Source organism: Anarhichas minor, unplaced genomic scaffold (assembly GCF_050575085.1).
Source record: "Anarhichas minor isolate MPS153535 unplaced genomic scaffold, ASM5057508v1 ptg000004l, whole genome shotgun sequence".
Lineage (NCBI taxonomy): Eukaryota > Metazoa > Chordata > Actinopteri > Perciformes > Anarhichadidae > Anarhichas > Anarhichas minor.
The window spans coordinates 6,839,446-6,861,993 of record NW_027466450.1 but is presented as its reverse complement, the minus strand read 5'-3'; the positions used below and the strand labels follow the sequence as shown (position 1 = coordinate 6,861,993).

The 22,548-nt window shown below is 41.1% G+C and overlaps 1 protein-coding gene across 1 annotated transcript; it reads right to left on the bottom strand.

Moving 5' to 3' along the window:
• Positions 1-251: 251 nt before the first annotated feature.
• On the bottom strand, positions 252-21,282 carry LOC142962961 (obg-like ATPase 1). Its single transcript, XM_076103653.1, is given in 9 exon segments — positions 252-353; positions 2,234-2,356; positions 6,007-6,103; positions 6,654-6,766; positions 6,768-6,798; positions 16,989-17,086; positions 17,435-17,467; positions 17,469-17,516; positions 21,115-21,282. Coding segments are annotated over 9 exon segments (762 nt in total). The 5' UTR covers positions 21,232-21,282.
• Between the last annotated feature and the right edge of the window lie 1,266 nt (positions 21,283-22,548).

Genomic DNA, 22,548 nt, shown 5'->3' with positions numbered 1-22,548 from the left:
GTGTCAGTGCTGGCACCCGTGATGGAGATTAATGAGGTATCTGGAGAGTAATATGCTCCTTCAAATGCTGCAACAATTTGGAGTGGGGGCCGATCCTGATCTTAAATAGCAAAGCTGTCAGAGTTTACTGAACCTGTGCTTTGGAGCAGAGGGGGGATTTGATCCTAATGTGAGAGTGTGGCAGTGGGTATCAGGCCAACAAAGGGTAAGAAGAACAAGATAGTTATGTAAACAAACAGATTGTTCTTGTGTCACTGTTTCTTTGGTGCATTTGGGGTGTTAAACTTGAAAAAGATGATGTCTCCATCTTCAACAACATAGTTTCTGCCCTGTTGTCTGTATTTCCCTGCTGCCTGTAACATAGGAAAGAAAAAAACCGAATTAACAATAGAGCACATAATAACAGTGTGCATTGTAAATAAATAATAGTGGAAAAAGAATAGTTTTCTGTCTTTCTCTCTCTGTCTCTCTCTCACACACACACACACGCACGCACACACACACACACACACACGCACGCACACGCACACGCATCCATGTTTTGCTCAAGGGGCACCTGAATTCCCAATGACAGAATCCTCTGTTCTTTTCCTTGTGTACAAGCACAAAATGTTAATAAGTCTTAGATTACAGCAGTATCAAACTTCTCAAGGAAACAAAAATAAGTTCTAACATTTCTTTTGTATACAGTAAGTGTTTGTTCTCCTTCCCGGCAAACTCAAAAATAATTGACTTGAAGTGCTAATACGGACAGGTTTATGCATTCTGGTTCTGCACAGCGCACAATTAATTAGAAGAATCAATGTCCCTTTAAAGGCTCAGGAGACCATTTAATCCAAGCTCAATACCACCAGAAACACTGGATGGAGAGGGAGACAGGGAAAAAAATCAATGGCTATTTGTGATTCCTGAGTATGTATTAAACCAGACACGTCTAACTGGTTCATTTGCACTTGAAAGCAGCCATCTGGAGCAGCAAGCTTGGCTTAAGCAGATATGATTACTAATAATGTGATATCCCCATACACTGGCCGTATTCAGACAGCCTATCCCCACAACTGGCATTAAATAGAACAGACATTAATGCCACAGTCAGAAACGCTCAATGTTCTTATGAGGCCCAAAAAGGGATTAGTAAGGGAGCATGCAGTAAGGACCTATACACTCAGATCTCAACCTCGGATAACAATGGTGGAACTCCCCAGGGACCCACACGCTTCACCCTCTGTTTGCAGCTTATGATGGGTGTGGACAATACACTGCCGCTGCATTAAAATCTAAAAAAAGGCTTGAATAGTAAAGAGATTTAAATGTTTTCATAGTGCTTCCTTTCCACACTGGTCCCCGTGTCACCATAATTACATTAGTTGAGTCTGTAAGTGGGCACATGGAGTTGATGGTGGTGATAGTGGGATTGTAATAGCATGGCTTGCAGCTGCTTCTCACAAATGTCACACATAGCAAGGTTTAAGTCACTATACTTTAATTGAATCAACTTAGAATTTAATTTTTAAAACAGAAATTAAGGCATGAAAAAGAGCATCTTTGATTTGAAAGGCATCCTACAGCGTTGATTAACGGATTATTAACTCTGTACCTTCAATTACCAAATTACAGTTTGCCGATATGAAACTAAATTAATGCCAAACCCTAAAAACAACACTCGTAGTAGGAAGGAAAAGCATTTTGCAAAGTAGCTGATGCAGCACATGAACAACCCACACCCCAGTTAAAAAGTCAAAAACAAACACTGGCCTTCATAAAAATAAGATACGGAAATCATATTTATGCGCTAGCCATGCACGAAAAAGTCCTGATTTGAGGAATTTCACACTTTATTTAACTTGCTGCTTTATATCACTGTCACATGCTTGCAGTGGCTTGGGGATTTGGAAACGGAGAGCTCTGAGCTAACAGCACACTCTATAGATCTGATAAATGCCTGGTGAGGAGACAAAGTGCTACCTCCGAGCAACTGTGCTGAGCCACGACCAAATGCTGCCATCAGCCAGTTAAGACACATTGTGATAAAGATATGCAGAGCTGGAGCAGAATGGCAGTGTTTAGAGCCAGAATCAGTTGGCTTGTCAGGAGTGGTGCTGGAGTGTGTGCAGTAATTTCTTCCCCTGAGTAAAGGTGAAGAGCGGTTTGCAGTCGGAGCTGTGTGGTGACTGTCAGCTCCACTGATCACAGGAGACTTCCCCTCATCTCTGCTGGCACCCTGACTGCTCACCTTGACAGCGTTCTCACTGCCTTCCTCTTTAAAATCCTGGAATTTCATTACTTCCGCCATAATGAAGCCCTTCTCAAAGTCTGTGTGGATCTTCCCTGCAGCCTGTGGAGCCTTAGTTCCTTTCTGTCACGAGGAAGGAAAAGAGAGGACAAATGAATTGTTTTGGAGAAGATGGATTGCAGCATGCGAGCGACATGGTGTTTGATAGGGTGATAGCGTTGTGAGCATCACTCGGGGGTGTTTTCAGTCAGGGGTATTCTTGCCTCAGCCCTGATTTCTGGATAGCTTTCCACTCGGCTGTGCCCTGCTAGGGCAGCCTGGACACCGATAAGGACCCAGCACTGCTATCAATGCCTTCTGATTCCCATTCCGTGGTGGTATTGATTTCTGTCCAAGCAATCTCGCCTCATTGTGGGTCGCTGCTCGGCTCTCTGGACATGACAGCAAGAAGACCCAGCGTTGCGGTGAGAGGCCAGGGTGGTATAGGCCTCACTGCACTATAGGCCTTACTATTTTGGCACAGCAGAGTTTGGTCATTCAAATTCATTTCAAACCTTCAATAATATTTCACTGCTCGAGATGCAGGGCGTGTATGAAGCTGTTTATGATGTCTTTGAATTGACTTAATGATTCTATCCTCAAAACATATACATTTAGAGCTGCGCCTAAAGTTATTTCAGATGCCAATTTACAAAACACAACATAACAATTTAATAGTTTTATATATTCTTTGTACCTTGCATCCTCTTTTAAACTCAAAGACACAACTGACTGATAAAATGTGCAATTTATATGCACTGAAATAATGCGGGACGGAAATGACAAATGACCCAAATAAGTGACGTGGCTGCTGTGTATCATTATGACTCCTGCCTGTCGACCTGCTCGCTCTCTCTCTCTGCTCTGCAGCTCTGTGCTCAGGAACTGTTGAGCAGTTTTAATTATGTATATATAATCAGGTTGGGGTCAACATATTTCATGCCAAAAGAATGATGCGTATTTAATGACTCTAATACATTACGATCTCTTTGCAATCTCGTTGACGGAGTGCTTGTGAGTTTAACTACCATTAATCAGCATCAAGGTTTGTCTATCTGGAGAAAAATAGATTAAGGGAGGGATTTTTTTCATACGGAGCATAACAAGAGATCCACATTGTCCTAGTTAAGAGCTATGCGGAGCAGGCTGATAGATAATGGTCACCTCGAGGCTGCCTAATAAAGCATGTTAAAGGACTTAGGAACACGACATTACTGAGTGGAGTTTTTACAATGCAAGATGTATTGGCTTAATATAGTTACCCACTGATGCTTACCTGACTAAATGCCCCTCACACACAATCAAGGCTGGCTGTAATCAGTTATGTCCATGAGGACAACAGTGTTTTTGAAGATGCCTTTGAAGTGTTTCAGGACTTTTTTTTGTATATAGTGAGGACATCAGTCATGCTGAGATGAGTGTGCGCATTAACCCGGTGATGTCATCTGACTGAAATGTGTCTGTGTAAAAAAAAAAAAAGAAAGAAAAGGAAGTGAGCTCACCTTCCCCTCTGGCCTGTACTTGTCTGAGAAGCCATCATGAAAATATTTAACAACAGGCCCCGTTTATAAACTTGTGTGGACATGTTTTATATCATTTATAAGATTACATTTGATATTTATATCAAATATAAATAAATAAATGATGCTATTTGAAGATGACTGTTCCTTACATGGAAATGTGATATTCATGTGAAGTACGGCACTAAAATAATTATCTGATCCAGTCATTGGCAAAAGAACACAAACAATTTGGTGCATAGAAATGCAATTTGCATTTCTGATCAAAATGGGAATATTTGTATCAGCATGAGGCGTCCTGTTGGCAGGCGATCGAAGGCTCATTCTGTATAATGAAAGCGACGTACTGTGTTCCTATCTGACCAGGAGGGGTGTGTTGCATGCTATCCCCCCTTTCTTAACTTCCTGTTTCTCTTCTTTGTAAACAAACTAATAAAAGCAACACTCTGAAATAATCTTTAAAAAAAGAATAGTTACTGAGTCTGTATTTTCTTACATTGCAACATAACACAAGAAATATCAGATGCTGTGATGAATTCCTGTATTATTAGTGCATATTGTGACTTTAAACCTAAAACAGTTTGGAGTCATTTAATAAAGGCACATTTGGCAACATAGAGAATCTGTTTTCACATTTTGACGTTACAACGCCACAAGACTGGAGATCATCCTATGAGATAACCGGCTGTAAATGCAGTTTAACACACGTCAAATAGATTCATGAGAGAAAAAACATGTTTGACTGGTGCTTTGTTTTTGTGAGAAATCCGTGGATCTATAGTTGGTGTTCAGCTCATATTCCAGCTGGTGTTGTCCTGCTGCATTCAACTCAGAGGAGGGGTTCCTATGATTATCAATTCAATTGAACATTTCAACACATTAGGGTTAGTGGTGGATAATTAAAAGTTTCTGGCTGCACACAAGAACAGTGCTTAGACACTTTTTCAATCTAATGCCATTCATTTCAGATGGACCTAAATTCACAACTTAACAAAAAAACAACAACAAAAAATAAATAAATAACAAAAAAACATATATATATATATAGTTAAATAACGTCTTATGTATTTTGAAATATTGATGTTTATCTGTCATTATACACTCATTTAGTATACTAACTGAATCTTGAAGAGAATAACATGTATCCCCTTGAAAGCTCATTGCGTCCTGTCAAATAGATATGATGCACAACACAAACACAGCTTCCAATGTCCTGCAGGTAATACATAAGTAATGTCGGTTTTAGAGGATTTCAAGCAGTATCTGCAATGATAATGCAGCCTATTCTACAAAGATATTGAACAGACAAACTGGAGAATTTTATTGTAACATCAAAATGGAAATAACTCACATTCAGGGAACAAAGCCATAATGATCTGCTTGGCAACACATTCTTTGAATAAATATCATTGTGGAAAATTGCAATACTTTTTGAAAACGGTTGTCCAAGTAATGTTTGTGGGAAGTTTTAAATTATAACCCCCATATCAAATTTCTGAACGGATGGAAGAATGGATATGATTAAGTGTGACAGAATACAACTCAAATCTTTAGTTTTCAAAAAGTTTGTTGAAGAGTACTTTTAGACATAAATTATCTAACAATATGTAAGTCTTAATACCTTTTTTTTAGCGGCACTCAATCCTTCTATTTCCTCAAGAAAAAAAAAGAAGATATTTACACAATACCAGCATGCAAAGCCAACGTCTGTATTCATGTAAATCCTGCAATCCAGTTGAAGCTCTTGGCAGGCCAGGCTCAGTAAACTGAGACACACAGGGAGGAGGAGCCCCCTGCAAGGCCCACAAACAGTCGAATGAAAAGCAACATCAATTTTGGCACAGACAACCCTCCGTCACACAGATTAGGCAGGCACAATGCACAGGCTCCTTATCTCCAGCGGCAGGAGGAGGGCAGGCAGATCTGCACAGGATGGAAACATTCTCATGGACGTAATGGGCAAAATCAATTGTTGCCCTCCTCAATCAATGTAGCCCCCACTTTCACTGTTCAGCAGCTCACCAGTAATTGAAGTTATCCTTGGCCTGTAATGACTAGCTAAGGCACAACCATGACAAAGTTGAAAGTGTGTGATATCAGTGAGGGTGCCAGCAGGGTGGAACGTGGGACACTGTGTGTGTATTCCTGTACGTGCGTGTCTGGTACACAGCCTCGCACTCATATGTATGTGCACAGCAGGCAGCTGGCTCTTACCCGAATGGTCCATGCGCGGACCTCATCGGGTCCAGCAGTGAAGAAGCACTCCAGCAGCAGGGCTGCGTAGCCTGCCTTGATGATCTTGCTCAGGGCACTGGTGGAGAGAAATTTCAGTTTAAATCGAGGGGTCTGAACTGTTTAAGTATTATTTATTGCCGCTAATGCCAAGACAAAGTTCACTTCAGTGGCAAGGCCCCATTCATTCCAATATAAAGTCATTAAGTGAATAAGATGGGTCACTTCGTTTCACATAAGACATTCAACTCTCCAATGGTTTCTGTGATTAATTAGAAAGCTTGTAGACTCATTTAGCATTTTTAAGAATTCAACACGATGCCTCCTTCTGCACCAAGAGGAAAAAAAAAACATCTGCTGTCACAATTTTTCTCTCTACAGAGGTTTTCACACGAGAACAATAAACCCAAAATGCCCAAGTTATAATTATACCTACAGATGACAGATGACAGTTAAAAACTTAATTTAGAGGAAAACCCTTTGACTGAGTTGTTCGGTAAGAAGAGGGATCCTTTGCTTTATAATGGTAATTACTATGCCATTTATTATTCTATCAGCACATGCAATTAAAGGAGTGCATGGAGGACACAGCTGATAATAAAGTGTGGGGGGACTGAATGATAATTAACCTCTGCGTCTTGTGCTCTGTGCAGTGCTTCTCCCCCTCTTCTTCACTCTTGTCCTGTAGCTGGCTCTCCAGACTGCCGCTGAAGGGGATGACCAAGGCTCCGGGGTCATGATCGACTGTCCACCCACTCCTTGATTTTCACCAACCTGGTAAAAAAATCAGCAGCAACAAAAGCAGTTGGAGGACTTGATTCACATGAAAGTATTTGTTATCCGCTGGTGTATGCATAGCCATGAGAACAGCTGAACATATGAGTGTTTGCAGGAGACTTTGTTTCCTTAAAAGTGTTTAAAATTCTGACTTGACATTGTCTCATAGAAAAGAGTATAGATCCACAAAGATTTAAAAAGTAACAGCAGCAATATCAAACTGTAAAAACTCTAAAAATACAAGTACAAGTACTGCATTCAACAAATACGTGAAACAAAGTTGATTTTTATTCAGCTTAAAATATGTTGACTGATTTAAAGGATTTCATAACAAATCCAAATGACTGATGAGAGGACAATGCATAATTATTATAAGCTGATCATATCTTTCTCATGAAAAATAATCTGCAAAAAACTGTATCTGTAAAATAAATGCATTAAGTAAAAAGTACAAGATTCTCCAGTGAAATGTAATGAGAAGAGGTATAAAGGGCAATAAAAGGCGCACAAAATGGAGATTCTCAAGTATGCGTATCTCAGAATTGTACTTAAGTATTGTAAACCGAGTGCATGTTCTTTCCGTCCAGTTCAAAACACATACACAAAAGCGTTGGATGGATTTTTACGATAACAAACAAATAGAGTTCATTCAACTAAACATAAAGCCAGGAGAGAGTAAAAAAATGACCGCAAAGTGTCTCCTTACTCATAAATGTCTTTGTCAATGTCTTTAACACCTGAGGTTTTTTTTCTCTTTTTGTCCAGCAGGACACCTGACATTGCAGGACAAAGATATCCTCACACTTAATGGTAACTCTCAGTCAGAACAATACAAGGGGGTTAGGGCAATTATGAGATTAGCCCCACAAGCTCTCAGGCTGGGATTGGACAGGTCTCAAAGAACAGCATCACACAAATCCATTTTCACACGGCGGCTCTGACCGAGCTCCTAGGCTGGATTGATTCTAAGGGGTCCCTGTCATTATCTGTAATCCTAGTTTCCTGTTTAAAGCCCATAAGAATCAAAGACTGGGAGGGACCCAACCACCTCAATACCACATCTATTCCAATAACAATGTCACCGCTTTATCACCTACAAAACCATATCACTGCTCCTACCTAATGATTATCAATAAACAACATATGACAGGGAGAGCACAATTTTGCTTTGACTGGATGTTTCTCCCAAACAAGGTAGAATAACACTACAGGGTACATTTGAAATGCCTCATGCCTCTTCAGATGCACATCTATTAAGATATGTAACCTAATATTTCCCTTTCTGTTCGACATTTGACTGCCAACGCAATAAGATAGTTGCCATGTCTCACCAATAAAAGGACAGAAAAAATAAAAACACATTTAGTCAAAGCCTGAAAAGCTGAAAACAGGAGATGGCGGGCGCTCCAAGAGGGGAAAAAAATCCAATCTGAGATAATAACAGCTGTAGTTTGTCACTTTTAGCAGCACAGCTGTCTATTTGGTGGCACGTTATTTGCATTCCTCAGGTATTGCGTACTCTACAGGCGGCTGAATAATGATTCACAAATCACTCTCTCCACACCAGTCAAGGGCTGTGATCCTTTGAATAGACCATTGTACCTGAGACTGTAATTGGTGAAGACTTGACAGAGCTGAGCCAAGCCAGCCAAGTAACAAAGAGGCTCTCGGTAGAAGGCTGAGGGATGATTTTAATAATGTGAAGCCGAGACGGAGAACGTGAGCTGCAAATGAGCACGGGGGTCTCTGGGTCCTTGCACTGAGTGACACAGGACCAGACAAACACCTTGCCACAGGAACACGAAACTCCCCCTTCCCTCAACTCCAGAAACAAAGCACTGTCAATTAAGAGCTTTGATGTTCCGTCAACATGGCTCCCAAAACCGATTCTGTCAACTTCACCGCTGTCTACCCATGCCACTTTGCAATTTGTATTTATGTCCTTTCCAATTATTTGTGTGGAATTCTATGAGGATGTGTAAATTGGGGAAATGTTTATGTAAAACATGCTGCAGATTTTTTTCATCTTGTCATTCATAAAATTCTAAATCATAAAAGGTCTCCATGTAAATGTTTTTTTCAGAGAAAATCTAAATGTTGACAAGAATCATGTTTTCTAGACATAAAGTCTGCTCAATGGCATTGTATCAGCATCCCCTCTTTTGAAAATTGACTGCTTTTTTAAATGCAGTTTTTTTTTTCTTCTTAATATCCAAACGTTTTAAGAGAAAATTCAAAATATTCTACGCGGAGATGTGAACTTCCATGACAGAAATAACAGATACAATATTTGTTCATGTAAAATCCAGTGTGCAAGATTGTGAATGTGTGTGTATGTGTGTGTGTGTGTGTGTGTGTGTCTGTCTGTGTCTTGTCAGTCTCCTATTATGTCCCAGCACTGAGTGTCATCTCTCACTGCTCGGTTAATAGAAAGATTCAGCACTTTCTGGTCTTGATATCCCTCTCTGAACAAATGATGCCTGAAATTTTTATTCTTTTTATAATGGAATTCCAATGGCCTCTGCTGCAAATCAAGTGGAAATTTTTGCATATCAAGTGGGGAAAATTAAATATTAACCACGTTTTAATGTGATTAAGGGTGACAGGGACATTATTTCTGCTAATCATTCACCAGCTTTCTGGCTCAAACAAAGCTAAGGAACAAGCCATGTTTATGCTTTTCCTGCTGCTCTCGATTCAAAGAGGAAAATAGTTCTCTCGTCAAACTTTTACAAATCTAAAAGATGTTACGCATTAATTTCATATTTTTTGGTTTATGTTAACTGACAAAACCAAAACAATAATAGCCAATAGAGGTTTATCTTACACCTAGAAAAATATGTCACGTTATTTGTTCTCGGCTCGAGATTTGATGTTGTTGTATTTACAATACATTTTAAAGCACAATATAGTGAAATGAGGAAAAAAAACAATTGAAGCTTCCACAACAGGCTGGCTCTGAATGGAGATGTCCCACAGGGGGCCACCCTCTGGGGCTAGTCTATTTGTCTTTTTGTGTGGGAATCCTGGGGGGGGGGGGGGGGGTTGCCTGTGTTTCCGCATGCCTGGGGCTTCCCTGGGCTTTGTCAGAGCTTTGATCTGCTTAAATGGCTCAGGACGGGAAAACAATGGGAGTTTCTAAAGTACAGGGGCAGCTACCTGAGACAATGACCTGGGCCTGCGTCAAACATACATTCATACAGGTTGGCTTTATTAGGAGTGCTTAGCCAGTTAAGCCTGTAAAAGGTGGGCCATCACCTCCAGTTTGTGAGCTCCTTTCAGATGCAATTGAATGTTGACAGACCTGAAGAGTAATCCACTACCTGCATCCACCACAGCTTTATCACTGACACACCCAACCTGGAGAGGGGAGAAGGGATCGACGACGGGTGTCTGTGCAGGCGGGCTTAAATAATTTAGGAACACTGGCCAGGTGTTCCCAGTTACCGCAATGGCACCTCAGCTCCACACAGGACCAAGGCAAAGGGCGCTGGGGCCGCCCCAACCAGCCGATTGTGTTACTGAGCCGTTCCACAAATCTTGGCAGCTGCTGGCGTGCATGCCAGGCACAGACTCATCAAGTAATAAACCCAGGGTCACCTGTGTTTTGCTGCACCCCAATTGCAGGGACAAGCATCTTAGAGGGGAATGCTGCAGCACACAGCGCATACTAACACCCTCCTCTGTCCTTCTTCTACGGAGGGAGACAGCTATGAGAGGTATGAGCTCATGGTGGCTTTTGAGGCTGGGAAGTCGGGAGCTCTGTGGGAAGCTTTTCATCCTCCCAGTGGTGAGCTCCTGAGCGACAAGAGTGCAGACGCTCTCTGCTCCCTGTGGCCATGGCCTGATCGAAAGGCATTACACATCAGCCTCTAAAAAGGAAGGAGATCTGACACACACGCACACACACACACACACGCGCACACATATACACACACACACACACACACACACACACACACACAAACACACACACACTATCTCCAATATTGTTAACTTCTTTCAGCCTTCAAAGCAATCACAGGCTGTAGGAAACAGAACCCAGCGCAGGCACAATGGGAGCAGCTTTAATTAATAAGAGCATCATCTCACATCATATCTCAAACAAACCTCAGGGGTGTGCTGGTAACAAGCTTTTTCTAACAACTTTTTCTTTGATAACTTCACCCATAACATTTGTGTGACTTTGAATGTTTGCACATGACAGATAAAACCCTAAAAAAAAAAATCATCTCCCCCAGTTTCGTCTTTACAATGGCTTCTGAGAACACATTATCGAAGCTATATCCTTGTTTAAGGGTATTTGTGAGAGGGGGATGACAAAAAAGCAAACATCTACAATTCAAACAGTAACCCAGAGGAGTACATTCTGCATCACCAAAAATAATTCTCTATATGGGGTATCCATGCTGTCATTCAGAGCAGTTGACTGGGCGAGAGAAAATAAGGGGGCTGGGGTAGAGTGGGGGGAGTCATCAAAATGTGACAATTGTGACAAGAGCAGGCAAAGTGTAGCGCGGCGAAGAACACCACACGGATTTCTCCATCTCTTCTTCTTTTTTTTCCCTGGATGACAGCTTAATGTCTTCCACATGCAATATTTATTCTCATCGTGTGTCAGACTGTCTAGCTGTCCTAGGGAGTACAAAGAATGCCACTTATTAGAATAAAAGCAGAAGGAAGGTAATCAAGGACATATGTAACATCAGCCAATCATGTCCCCTTCCAATCCTGCATCTTTTTCCCCCTCCCCTCACAACAGTTCAACAATAATCCTGATAATAAGCGTTTAGGAGATGTATGTGGCAACACTAAATTCACTTATTTGTCTCATTAGAGCTGCCGAGGCCAAAGGCAACTCACTGTTGCATGTGTGTTCGGGCTTAGCCTTATCGCAACGATAATGAAAAGCACAGCTGAACAAAGCTAAAGCTATCAAAACGTATCATTAGACAGACTCTAAACTTGCAGACATTTCCTTTTTTATGTTACGCCAAGCTTGGACTTTGCAGGGGAACAATTCCCAGGGCGCCTTCGGAGAAAGCGAGCATGTTGTGTTGCTACAGGGGTGTCTACATACATTATAAACTGCAGGAGACCTACTCGGCATTAGCGTCCTTGGGCTTGACAAATGAGGGTGAAGTGACGATCTGTATCGGATTTTTGAGAGCAAGCCGATTTCTTGCAGGGACATTAAAGAACAAACAAGAACAGAAAATGTCTCTTTATCTTCAAGTTTAGGGTCTGTCTCATTAGTTACAAAAACAGTGCTGCCACCAGGACACAACAAAAGACAATGAGGTGACATGTTAACAGTGTCCTTTCATTACCTGGACAGGGGACAGTCAATTACCAGGCTAACTGGACAGACAGGACTTTATTAGCTCCATCTGTTTCAGTTTTACTGTACAGCCTCTCCTGTTGTTTTCTCTCATTGAAAGCTAGCTGAAGGCATCCATTAAGGACTGACTGTGGGCAGTAGAATAAACATCTTACCATGGGAAAGTGTTTCTCAGGATGCCACACTGCACAAGAAGAGAGTGGCCGACTGTGCACAAAATATAAAAGAGCAAGTGATCGTATATTTCCCTCACAGCTTTGAAAAGGGAACGCTAACTCCCCAGATAGTGGTTCCTAAAAACTTGGATGGTGCCAGTGGTTTTGCACTCAATAAAGTTTCAGTTGTGTTTATGGGAATTAGGGTTTGGAGTAGCTGAAGTGGGCTGCAGTGACTGCTTTCATGGAGTGGCTTTCAGTGAATCACAATAGTGTCTCCCCATCTCAGTTGATCTTCTGTCTCTAAATCTTGACGGGTACTCAGAAATAGCTGTCTGTTTGTCAAAATTATCACACAAAAAGAAAATGCATTTTTAACTTATTACTGTGCTTATTCAAAACCCCCAAAAATGCATATAACACAATACAAGTCAACACTAAAGCTATAGGTGTGTGCTCTCGAGACAAATGCCATGCTGCAACTCCTGTCAGGGCTTCCTTTACTTTAATTGTCAAAGCTCCTCCTACAGGCCAACCAGAGTATCAGTCTCAGCAAAGACATTTTCTTCTCCTTCCTTAACTGCGGTTGGATTTCTTTTTAACTGAGCATCAGAGATGTCAGCTCGTGTTTTCAGTGCATTAGATCCTGCAGGGTGACTTCAATAGATATTTAGGATAACGCCGATGTTATACTGTATTTGTCTTATTGTCAAAAAATCCCTATAAAACGGGTTACAGATACATAGTTTAATTCTGTAAAAAGGATACATTGTTTGCGTAAACAGCTGGGCACTGTAGTTTTTAGCAAACGTCACTCAAGAGTACACAATGCATTTGTTGGGGACTATTTTCAGCTGTGGAGTGATACACATTTAGTCAGCTAGTGGGTATTAAGAGCAGAAATCAAAATAAACTATATGTCCATGTTGTTATAAAGGAAAATGTCACTCAGTGAGCGGTGTGGCTCACTGATGCTAATTTAATTGTTTTTAGACAACAATGGAGCTCTATGGCACGGAGGGATGAGATCAAGTTTTGGCTACACACACAACACTTTATAGAATTCATTCATTGTTGGTTTTAATCTTTTTATATGAGATTTGTTGACCTAAGAAAAAATATAAAATACCTCCAACCATATCCTTTTTACTTATAATGAGAAAAGTAGACAGCGGTTGAGTCAGTGTCTTTCTCAAAGACACCCAAACATAAAAACGAAGCCTTTTTTCTGAGATCAAACCGGACAAAGACTTGTTAAAAACAAGTCTCCTGAAGTGCTGAGACACACTGATTGTTGTCCAGACCCAAGCTGTCTTTTCATCATCATAGTTAGAAATGGCTGATGAGAGCACAAGCATGGCAAACAATTTTCTGAATTACACCATGCCAGACAAATATGTAGGTAATTAACTATGAAAGATCAATTCGTGCCTTTATGGCAGGGAAAAAAAGATGATTACAAAGGCTGACTAGAAGAGCAGCTGCGGTATGTAACTATTTCAGCTGTGGTTTCCCAAACATAAAGACAGAGGTAGCTAATGTAACACACATTTAGAATAAAATAATCGTCAAAGAGACAAAGTATTCAACACGTTTGAATGAGTGTAATAATAAGAGTACAGACTAAAGAGAGAAGTAGGTCTTCACATGCCCTGACATATACACACTTGCATACAAGCAGGCAGACAGACAACCACCCACCCACACACACACACACAAACACACAGTATTCACAGTTAATAAAAGCTCCAAGCAATAGTACCCTGCAGTTCTTACACTCACCAGGAGAACCCACACGGCACACACTCACAGGCATAGGTCACGCTTGCTGGTTTCCTTAAAGGTCAACTTATCTACTTAAGAGGCACCAATTTACTTTAATGCACATTGTCCAAAAGAAGAAAAAAAAAAATAGAAAAATAAATGACAAGAGAGAAAAACATCACAGCATACCTGGAGTATTCTCAAATGTGCTTTTTTCCATTTCAAAATGGGACTGCTCTTGGTTCTCTGAGGAGGATTGAATAAATGTCTGATATCAAACCTATTAAAAAGAAATGAAGACTGATAAAGCTGGCGAGGCCAAAAGCTTATAAAATAAACAATAACTGACAAGTGAAAACACACTAACACTGGGCAGGCTGCAGCCAGCACATCATCAACAGTGCTCTAATGACCCTCTCTAACACACAAACTCGGTATGCGGCACGGAGAAAAAAGTCTTCGAGGCAGCTCACTGACGCCGAGGAAAGAGGAGAAAGCCTCTTGATAGACTCTTGTAGATGCCATTCCCTATCACGCAATGCCTCTCAGTCATAAACACATGACAAATGCAGCCTTAATCATTTTTTACGAGCGGGGATGTGCAGGGGGCAGTGCATGGTTAGAGGGGAGAGGGGAGCGGCGAGCAGCAGGCGGCCCCCTCTGCACAGAGGAGAGGGCTATGTGGTAAAGTCTCCTCTGGAACATCACTCGGCCGGCGATGCTTTGATCTCCACACCGCAATTACACGAGCATCCAAATGAGCATGGAGTCGCCTCTGAAACAGACTTCAAACATGCACATGTACACATTCTAATACACATGCACTGTATAGGATTGGAGCCATGTGCTCCTCTCAACAGTAAATGATGTACTGTCTCCAGCAGAGAACCTGGGGATGAAAGGAGGCCTTGCTCCTCGTCTGATCCCTCCATTAATGATGGCTTGCTGAAGCTAATACTGTGTATTCTCGTCTAAACAAGGGCAGCTTCCCAGACTCCAAACAGGATGATCTTGGTTCACAATGGACCGCTGTTGAAAGCTCGAAAAGTTTGATCAAACTGCTGCAATCTCCCATGTGAGACAAAAGCTACAGCAATAATCAATTGTGGTCTCTACAACCGGTGACAGTGTGTGTGTCATAAGGAAATCAATTAACTTAGATACATTAAACTCATAAAATAATGTTTGGTGGAGCATGCTGCTGGAGCATTAACATAAAGCCTGAGTGGCAGCATGAACAAAACACCTAGAATATAAAACGGTACCACTTGAAAAAACTGAACCTGTGAAATGGCCTGAATGGATGTCCCGAGAGACACAGATGAGATTGGCTTATTTGCCTCATTTTTGGATTCGCCCTCTTTTCCTCCGCACATTTTTGAGCTGAGATTGCAATTTGTCTTGCTGTTTGCTTTGAATAGTTCTTAACCGTATCATCATCTCAACCGTGCTGGTGGGAAAACACGGGAGCATGGCGACAGCCAAATGGCAGTCTGGCGTCTCTGCTGCAGACTAGCTGCCATTAGAGCTGAGAGCAGCATTTATTGTACAATTAGGGCCAGCTAGATCTACCTGTAATCATCTCCATACAGGTGTGAGCTGCTCTCTGGACAAGGGAAGTGACTCATCACTTGTCAAACATCAACACTTTGATGTTGGCATTGTTCATTGTGGCGCCCTCAGGATACCTGAGCACTACTGTTTGGCTCTTTAAAACGCTCCAAGATTTATTGCGTTTCACACAGTTAAAAAAGAGGGACGCACACGCAACATGAAAAAAAACCCTCTTCCTTCTGATGACGGATGCTCCACTTGTCATGAATCATTTGATTTAGGAGGTCTCTTCCTCCTCCCTCCGTCTGACACTCATACTTTTGTGTCAGGAACATTTTAACAAACAGTCATAGGTAAACAACTTCCCTTGTAATACAATGCTGCCAAGCGAAGCACTAAAATTTAATTTTGGAAGAACGGACACCACAAGCCTAGAGGGCAATTGGAAAAGTGCAATAACAATCCACAAGTTGGTGTTATTGACAAATCGGCTGTAGTGTGGAAAAAGTAGCCTTTTCAGATATAATGGTTGTCTAACACCAGCCTTCTAGATCCGCTCTCACTGTGTCCACATGACATTACTATAAAACGTGTTTTGACAGAACAGAGCTGGCAACACAGCGAAGAAGTTTATTTAGTGCATTAAAGGTCATCCTCAGTAAATTCACCTTATAAATAGCGTTGCGCCTGCAAAGTAAAAAGTGCAAATCCGTGTATCTTAGCATTAAAAGCACATGTATCTTTTTTCTCCAGCTCTCTGTGCATCAAGAAAGCCTCAGTAGTCACTGTGATCCGTGGGAATTTCATTTGTAAAGTGATGCTTGTAAAACTACTTCAGCAACAACATGTGAGGACAAAACCAAATATTTGGAGCCAGACATATTTAGATGTAATAACTATAATATTCATAGAGTGTTAACCTTCTGATTTATTGGCTCTCTCCAGATGATTTTAATCACTTGTTCGGCTTTGAATGGACACATTTGTTTGTTTTCTGTCATTTTAAAGCCTTCCACATGATATGACAACTTTTGATGGAAAATGGGGACCATATGCTAGTATGAGCTTAATGAAGTGTAGAGTCTGGTTGGGGTTTGCAGAGCTGGATGTTGTGTTCGAGCTCACTTAGCGGCACCTCCAGGCAGATCCTCTCACAAAGATATGACCGTTTATGACTCACACACACCCACAATTCTCACACCCCAGCATATGCATACGCAGACGCATGCACGCACACTTTTTATAGCTGAAATGCAGATTCAATCAAAGTTAGTAGAAATCAATGTAAATCCGTACATAAGCAGAAGGAAAGCTCTTCGGTGAAGATTAATGAGGGCAATGAGTCGGCTCCAGCCTTTCCTCGAAGCACTTACCATTTGGTCTTCTTCCTGATGTAATCTTTCTCAGAGAGGTTAACGAGGTAAATCATTGGTTTGGATGTCAAAAACAAGTATTTGTTCAACACTTCGATCTGTGACAAAGACAGACAGGGCAAGTACTGAGAATCCAAACTTTCCAATGTTGCCTTTGAGGACAGCACCGATATAAGTGAAGCCAAGTCAAATTAGGGTCTGGTATATAGGCGCTGTGGGGAGCGACTTTAAAGCCTCTAAATTAAAGCAGCGCGGCCAGATGTCATTAGCTTGTACAAAAGTAATGTCAAAATACAACCAACAAAAGACTGTGCATAATATTAGCTTGTGATTTGCACAAAAGACGAAACAAAAGAGGAGAAACAGCAGTTGTACTTTTAGGCCAGATGAAAAGATTAGCAAGATAAATCACATTAATAAATTTGACTGTAACATCAAAGGCTTACCTCCTTGTCGTTCCAATCATGATAGTAGCGAACGTTGTTTCTTTTCATCCATTACCCAGCTCTTGATTTTGCACATAACGTCCTGTTTGGGGTTAAAAGAGAATGAACAAGAAGCCATTAAAGGAGATGAAAAAGAATATAAAACCAGCAGGGTATGGGGTAATTATTTCCTAAATGCATGGCATCCTGATGCCAAAATGAACAATGGATGTGCTCGCATTTGAGCAGGAGTGGCCTGGCTTTGACAGGGATGGCATGCACAAGGCCCCCTTCCCTCCTTTAAATCATGACAAAATGCCTTCTGGGGTGTCTCGCTTAGAGTCGCAGTTTTGAACATCAATATTCCATCGGGACTGTTTAATGAAAAGGATAGAGAGGAGACTAAATTGGAAAGAACGGGGGAAACTAATTGGAACTTGGTTAGGTGTAAATTATTGGTCCTTCCTCAGGCACTTTGCAGAATGTATACTGAATAAGCACTAGTGAGGTACAGAACTAATTATTCACCGTTTCTTCTGGAGAAAATATTGAGCATTTCCAGCTATGTATGCCACAGTCATTACTGAGGTACTTGTGGGTTGAGACCACAGACAAGACTGAGCCTTGACAGGATCTGGAAGCGGAAAAGGGTGGGAAAAAGGGAGGGAGGTAGTTATAAAATTTGTAATAAAGAAATTGAGCCTATTATTGTTGATCCAGCCCCACAGAAATTAGCGGAACACATTCTTTTTGTTCCTGTCAACTTGACCTCCCCCTTCATATAAAAACTCCCCCACCCCCTGCAACACTCCCCCTACCTCCTTTTCCCTCCCCAAACCCTTGCAGCACTTCACAATCATACTCCCTTTTGAAAGAACTGAGGAAAAAAATCCTGCCAGAGCCTCAATTACACAATGGCAGAAAAAGCTCCACACACTGACCCCCAGCCAGCTGCATTCACTCTCTGCACATCTCTCTCCACAGGAATTCTAAAGGCCTTTTAGTCAGGCAGCCAGAGTGCAGCCAGCGGGAGAGAGCGCAGGAAGAGCTGCATACACTCCGCCCGCGCCGTCCCAAGTCTTCACAGAGAGATTAATCATCTGTGAAATGGAAACAGCAAACGGCCAGTGACACAGGCTGAACCCGCTCCAGGTTTCCCTCATCAGCTCGCAGCCACCGTGCAGCGCTCCTCTAACAGGCAGGTGTTAATAAAAGGCATATAGGTCCCACAGGGGTCAAACACATATGCCTGCCACCATGAAGCGCCGCTGGTGGGCCCGGCTTCTTATTATTGTTTTGTGAGGATAGGGATTTTGGAGGATTCACGTGGACAAAAGCAATGAAACATTGTTCTTGTAAACACAGTTCCATCAAAATGTATTTAAAACATTGCATACATATGAGCCCCATGCTGCTGCATGCATATGGATTTTGCAGAAACTCACAAATAAATATTCAGGGACTTTTTTTATTCAGAGAGCAAATTTAAACTATTTTACAATATATTCCAAATTTGTGATTTTTTTTCTTCCTTACAAAACTGAATTTTCTTAAACAGCACATTTTCAGCTGTGAGCTGCAGCAGCAAGCGTACGAAATCTCAAACCAATAAAACCCACACGGGTTATATTTCTATTAATTTTGCCCCCCTATAAAACAGCTTTCGTCTCCCTAACTAATATCCATTTTAGTTGACAATAGTAATCGTAGTTGTCTTTCCTGTCTTGTTTCAGTAAGATACATAAAAAAAAACAACATCCTTGAAACACTTCATGCTTCATTTGTGTTGCAAACTGTAAATATTCAACATTATTATTTTAGGAGCACATGTACTAGGTATCACACTATAGCACAATTATATACATGTATATATACAGTAGTTCTCAGTGATACAATAAGGCATAATGTTTCTATAGTGGTAACAATGTACAGGAAATGTCCTACACTGCCTACATATTTCGAGAAAGAGGCTACAAAGCAATTTTAATTTTAATCTTTTGCAACAGAGATTTCTGTGGTCTTATCATAATTACTTGAGCAATTTACTTAATTTTATATTTTTTTCATATAGAAAATCACTAATTGGGTTTACTATATTTCACTTTCACTGACAGAACATATAAAATGTGAGACGGTATGTTAAAAGAAAATGATTTAATTGAAAAAATTGATTTTTAGGACAACTTAATGTAAACATTTGTGTCCAATAATCAGCTCTATAAGTGTGAATGATGTATCATCTTGAATCATATCAGGTATACTATGTGACAATAAGCAGATATCTAAATGGTAAAATAATTGTGTAAATCTATACTTCAAGCAGGATAAAAGCAGCTCATGATCATGAAATTTCAGGCCACATAAAGACTTGTAGAGCTTATAGGAAACTGAGCGCAACAATGGAAATTATTATTTCAAAGGTATTCAGTAAAAAGAAAAATCTAAGCAAGTAATCATCATCTCCCTTTTATTCATGATTTGGCTCTGCTAAAGAAAGTACAAACACTGCTGTTTCTTATAAACTGTACATTTAGACGTAGTCTTGATGTACATGTTCTGCATATAGATTACATAAACATGTATATGTGCCTTTGCACAGCTGAGCGTGTCAAACGCTAGGCGCAGCCTGTGAGACAATCACACAATCCCTCCCATCTAAAAGCTTGCTGCAGCCTTTGATAGCACCATTCTTTGCCATCTAAAGAGGTCTTCCATAGATTTCACTTACCGACGTGTGCACAACCTTTGACAAGTAATGTATCATTTTTATTCATTGCCTAAAATTGTTAGCAATTATGTGCGTAAGCGGCCACCTGCCTAGCCTGAATGGCTCCTGTCTGTGGGGCTACAGGGGTGTGGGGAAGTGGCTGAAGGGGGGGGGGGGGGGGGTTTAGTCTGATGGGAACCCACCAAACAGTGGGCCTCTGCAGCAGGTGAAAAAGCCCCACTCGTTAGTGTAATGAGTGGTCAGAGCCTCGGTGTGTCGGGGCCTGAAATTGGGCATGACGCTCCAAGTGAAAGGCCAGATCCCCTCGCGTGCTAGTTCAACCTATCCTGCTCCGCTGATGGAAGGGCATCATGAAACGTTTACAACCAAATCATTGCTAACATTGGCTGCTCAGCCTCATTACCTTAACAATATGACCATCTGAATGCGTGTGCATCCACATACATTTTGATCTGACATCCAGGTTGTGGATTATTTTTCTCTGATCTTAAACCTGCATTTGGCCCTGCACCTCGCTGCATGCAACCGAGAAATCCTCTGTCAAAAAATATTCTAAACATTTGCGGTATTCATAGCAATATATTGGCATATGTCTCACCCACTGCATGGCCTTATACAATTCCCTGAGCTGCTGTAGGTGTACAAGCATGAGCAGAAGCTGTGCCATGATTTGAGTATTACTTTAGATAAAAAGAGCTGTGTGGAAACACTTTCATTAGCCCAGTGCTGCAACCCAGGGTCAGCTGCTGAATAAGTAACTCTCTATTAATGATTTCTACAGCAGAAAACCTCTGACCCCTGATCACTTTCAATTTCAGAAAGGGAAAAAAATGGGGCAGGGGGAGGGGTGAGACCTATTGGAGGGAGATTAAAAAAAACATGCTTTTTTTCTCCATGGCCATGTGTGTGGGAGGGTTATTATTTGTGCCTTGCTGTGAGGGGTAGCAAAGGGCCTGCTGGGACATTGACTCACGTATTCTGGTTTGAGTTTCTTGTCACTGCCTCTAATGGCCGTCTTCTCCAGCTTGTCAATAATAGGGCCGATCATCTCCTCATCCTTCAGCCTCAGCTCCTCGTGAATGATCTCCATATCCCTCACTGGGTCCACTGTCCCCTCAACATGGATGATATCCTCATCCTCAAAAGCACCTGCAGCGATAGGACAAAAAACACACGGAAAGATTATCAGTATGGAATTAATTTTTTTTTAGCAGCAACAACACTTTTTAACGTGAAGACAGTACAAGCAACAGAATCAGAGCCACAGAATCAATAACATTGACTTCTTGAGATCGAATGTGGAACAGTGATTAGATTTGACCCCAGAAAATCATTACCTTTTTGCAGATAATATGGGAAAAATAAACATCCACATGAAAAAGCACAGTGGGAGTCACGGGGAAGTCATTACAAATACAATGAAATACTCAGGAATATATTTATTGTTTCTTTTCAGTATGCAAGTGTCAGAACTGCAAAAGAAAACAGCTTATAGTGTCAAAGTAAGTTCCATTAAAATTGTCTTTAAGTGCAGCAAAACAGGCTTGTGTGTCACTCTGCATGAAGTGGGGAGTGTCTGGCCGTGCATTTTGTACCCCTTTGTCTTAAAACTATTAGCCATTAAGTTACAAAATACAAGAAATTAACAAAAGTGAGTATGATTTAAGAGAAAAACCTCAACATTCACAGACCACAGGAGACCGTCTTCCCTTATTAATTTGCGTCGTAGATGTCTTGGCTGTGCTGGTGATTAGGTAATGAGGCTCTGAAGCAGACCATTTATCCAGCAGCGGCTCTCAGGACTCCTGATTCTCCAGCAGAGGGAGGGGGTGAGGGAGGGGGGGGACACGGGTCTGCATCTGTCACATGAGAGTGACAGCCTTTAACATTACCAGTGGACTGCAATACATTCCTTAATTTGCAACCCATACAGTTGGTGCACAGTTTGTTTTATAATATCACTCATTTTGCAGATAAAAGAGGGATTTACACTGGTGGAGGGAGTACTCAGATCCTTTACTTAAGTAAAAGTGCCAACACTTCAACATAAAAAATACTCCATTAAGTGAAAATCCTGCATTTAAAATGTCACTTAAGTAAAAGTTTGCAATATCATTACCAAATTGCATTTACAGAAAATAATTAAGATTACCCCCATGCATCTAATACTATATAATACTGTTGAATATTATATTACTATCATTGTTACACTATTGGATTAGTATCACTGATTGCAGCTTGAACAATTTTAGAGTAGTTATATTCCACACTGAACCTTCATGCTAGAATTATTTAGTAGCCTACTAGTAAATCTAGCATATTTGAATTTTGAATATGGCTTCACACATTTAGTAAATCTGTCAACAGTGACTTGGGAAGTTTCACGCTGTGGCATAATGGGAATGCC